Raw genomic sequence first — 4,070 nt, forward strand, 5'->3', positions numbered from 1 at the left:
TGACTTGGGGGACTGAGGTGACTACAACAGAAGGGTGAACTATTAGAAGCTAACTGCCAAGCTGGGGGGTTAGAAGCAACTTTAAGGTTGTCTCTTAAAAACAGAAAACAAAACAAACAAAAAACCCCAGAGAAGTGCCTCTTTAGAGAAAGAGCCAGAATTGGGGTGTGGCATGCAGGGCACAATTTCACACCAGACTGTAATTCTGTGAGTCTTCCAAGATTGTTCCTCTTTCCCTAATCCCATTTTGATGCTCCTTCTCTCCCCCCTTGGCCACAAACTCATCTATAAATATGGAAGGGTGTGTCCCGAGGACGAAGCCAGAAGCCAACAACCAAATTCTACTTGCCCACGGAAGGCTTTTGACCCCGTGACAATGGGGGTCTCAAGATACATTGAGACAATGTATCTTTCTGTAGATACCTTAAAAAGTAAGTGCCCAGGAAGTAAATTTTTATCTGAACCTGCATGTCTGAAATATATATATTTATCCAGCTCTCATATTTGATTCTTTGTGTAGGTATTCAGGTATGGAATTCTAAATTGAAAATCATTTTCTCTTGGAACCTCAAAAGCATTTTCACACTGCATCTTACTTTACAGTATTTCTGTTGGGAGGTATAATTTCATTATTCTCTCTGTGTGTGATTTGTCCTGGAAAACTTCAAGTTTGTATCTGAATATATTGGTCTGATATTTCATAGTGGTGAGCTTTCCCAAGGAACTGTTTTTCCCCACTCATTCTACTGTACACTCACCGGAGCGTTTCAAGTCTAGAGTCCCATGACCTTTTGTCCTCCAACTCTCTGTGTTACACATTTGACATCTTCCTTTCTATTTCCCTGTATGCCACACCCCAATTTCTGTTCTCTCCCTCTAAAACCCCTGTTATTTGGGTATTAGAACTCTTGAAGTGGTTCTTTAATTTTCTTTTTTTTTTTAAAGGTTTTATTTATTTATTTGACAGAGAGAGAGAGAGAGAGAGAGAGAGAGATCACAAGTAGAGAGGCAGGCAGAGAGAGAGGGGGATGCAGGCTCCCTGCTGAGCAGAGAACCCAATGTGGGGCTCGATCCCAGGACCCTGAGATCATGACCTGAGCCGAAGGCAGCGGTCTAACCCACTGAGCCACCCAGGTGCCCCAAGTTCTTTAATTTTCTTATCCACTCTCTCCTATTGTCTCTCTGTGCTTTTCTTTCCACTTTCTGGAATATGTTTTCAATTTTGTATACTAACTCTTCTGTGAAAATTTCTGTTCTGATAATCTTGTTTTTCCTTTCCAGTTTTTTTTTTTTTATTCTCTACTTTTTCAATGAAAATTCTTGTTGTTATTTCGAGGATGTAGTAACTTTGGTCTTTCACAGAATATTAATCACAGCTACACTGAAAGATCTGCTTCATCTTCCAAGTCCCTTTTTTCTTCTTTATTCAATTATTTTTATTTCTCCTTTTTTTATGATGGGGATTTCCCTTTATTGAGTAGCAATGATGAGCTGTCTATTCATATTTAAGAGCAAGGCCCTTAAAAGCAAACTAGAATTTTTATCACTCTGCTGTCCTCCCCAAGTGATAAAGAATGCTGTCTTGTTTTGTTTTGTCCTTTGTTCTGTCCTTTTGGGTTGGTTAGTTCCATTTAAGAGGAAACTTCAGATCTCCCATCCGAGAGTGGGAGCCCGGCTTCAGCATGCTCAGTGCCCAGAGACGTGCGTGAGGTCCGAGTTGCAGCTTTAGGGAACTATAGTCATCTTACGCCGCACCTCTGCCGCAGACATGCCCAGGACCCAGAGCTCTCCACTTCTCTAGCCCAGGTTCTGCAGAGATCAAATTCTATTTTCTGCTGCACTGAGGGAAGGGGAGTTGGCAGCACAGAGGCGGTGTGAGGTTCAGACTCTCTTGGTGCTGTGCTTCCGTCTGTCACGCATCTTCTAGACCCAACTTCTGCAACACCTTTTTCCCCCACTGCTCCTCTCTTTCCTGATGCTGTGACAGGAGTCTGATGCTTTCGCATGGGTTTCACCTGTTAGATGCTCCTGAATTTTCATTTTCCCTGCTCTAATACCTTCTTCCAGTTCCTACGCTTTGTGTTGCCAATCTATTTCTTAGACACAAGGCTCTGTGTTACCATCCCCTCTGTTCCCTTCTTTCTTGTGGGTTCTTTCTTTCTTACTCATTTGTGGCCATTTTAGGGCGAGTTGGGGAATAAGTGGTGCTAAACACCTACGTACAAACTGGCATGTTTATAAGCAATTCTATCTTTACTTTTGTATGCCTACATGACTTAGGAAGGGCTAATTCATTCAAATAGATCTATCCTTTTCCAGAATAATAAAAGGTCCATAGGATGATTGAACTGTGCTTCTTTGTCCAACTGCCAAGCTATTCTGGCCCAGGATTTTGGGGTGGTTTTTAAAGTCCCACTTATTGCGGCGCCTGGGTGGCTCAGTAGGTTAAGCATCTACCTTCAGCTCAGGTCATGATCCTGGGGTCCTGGGATTGAGCCCCACATCGGGCTCCCTGCTCAGTGGGGAGCCTGCTTCTCCCTCTGCCTGAAGCTCCCTCTGCTTATCCTCTCTCTCCAGCAAATAAATATATAAAATCTTTAAAAAATAAAGATTCCGGGGCTGCAGGAGAAGATGGCGGTCTCCACAGGAGTTAAAGTTCCTTGTAATTTTCGCTTGTTGGAAGAAGTTGAAGAAAGACAAAAAGGAGTAGGCGATGGTACGGTTAGCTGGGGCCTTGAAGATGATGAAGATGTGACACTTACAAGGTGGACAGGCATGATTATTGGGCCACCAAGGACAAATTATGAAAACAGAATATATAGCCTGAAAGTAGAATGTGGACCTAAATACCCAGAAGCTCCTCCATCAGTTAGATTTGTAACCAAAATTAATATGAATGGAATTAATAATTCCAGTGGAATGGTCGATGCACGGAGCATACCAGTGTTAGCAAAATGGCAAAATTCATATAGCATTAAAGTTGTACTTCAAGAGCTAAGACGTCTAATGATGTCCAAAGAAAATATGAAGCTTCCACCGCCACCAGAAGGACAAACATACAACAATTAATTTTAGTGGATCTCAAACTTGTCTTAAATCAACAACCTTCTACTCATGTTAATGTCTTGATTAAATATCACAATGCAAAATACCCACACATTAAATAAAAGAATTCCAGCTGGTAAATATGACCTGGACATTTGTAAGAATATATTTAATATATGTACACCATTATGTTTTCAGGTTACAGGAGGAAAAATGCAGCACACTTTTTTTTTCTCTTGTTAAGGCACTATCATTTAAGCATAAACCTGGAGTACTCAAAATAGAATTCAGGTTTACAAGATGAAAGCATGGAGAGAAGAATCAGACGCTGTGGAAGCATGTGTGTTTCTGAAAAGTAAAAACAAATTTCAAGAGGAAAAACAGAAATGGCATGCTTTGTCCATCTTACTTAGTGAAAGAGCTTCAGTTGAAATTGTCTAAAGTAGCAGGTACAATGAATATTGTCACAAATTGTGTTAATTTTTGAAGCAGTGTGGGTGCTGACTACTAGTAGTATCAAAAAAATGTTCAGGATTGTTTTGATACCTGTATTTATAATAAAAAATGTTGTCGGGAAAAAAATAAAGATTCCACCAATTTTATCTTTTGCTGTGGCTGTTTCTTAAATTTAATTCCACATTTAAGAATATCCACATTTTATCACTCTTCTTTCTAGGCCCATTCCTTCATTTTGGGTTTGCTGTTTCTTATTCCTGAACTACATTAGCGAGGATCTCGGAGTAAAATGTCTTGTTTATAATGTTTTATCTTTACCCTCAATTTTCAATGGTACTTCATTATCATGGTCTTGCTGTCCAGATGATTATTCTCTGATTTATAGTTCAGATCTTGTTCTGCATTTTCTTGGGACCCCTAAGGAGCAGCCATCAAGCTGGGATTAGAGTACAAGACATCTACTGAGTGCAGGAAAAAGGGAGGCATTGGAGGAGAGAGGAGATGACAGACTGGGATTCAGGTTTAACACCTGGGAAAGAGGGAGTGCTGGGCAAGCGGTGTCTTAAATA

The 4,070-nt window shown here is 40.6% G+C and overlaps 1 protein-coding gene across 1 annotated transcript; it reads left to right on the top strand.

The window, feature by feature from the left end:
• Positions 1-2,622: 2,622 nt before the first annotated feature.
• Positions 2,623-3,609, top strand: LOC123938671 (ubiquitin-conjugating enzyme E2 variant 2-like). Its single transcript, XM_046000271.1, has one exon. It carries the CDS (start codon positions 2,632-2,634, stop codon positions 3,067-3,069), a length of 438 nt encoding a protein of 145 aa, XP_045856227.1. The 5' UTR covers positions 2,623-2,631; the 3' UTR covers positions 3,070-3,609.
• Positions 3,610-4,070: the final 461 nt, after the last annotated feature.

The sequence above is a fragment of the Meles meles genome, chromosome 3 (genome assembly GCF_922984935.1).
Source record: "Meles meles chromosome 3, mMelMel3.1 paternal haplotype, whole genome shotgun sequence".
Classification (NCBI taxonomy): domain Eukaryota; kingdom Metazoa; phylum Chordata; class Mammalia; order Carnivora; family Mustelidae; genus Meles; species Meles meles.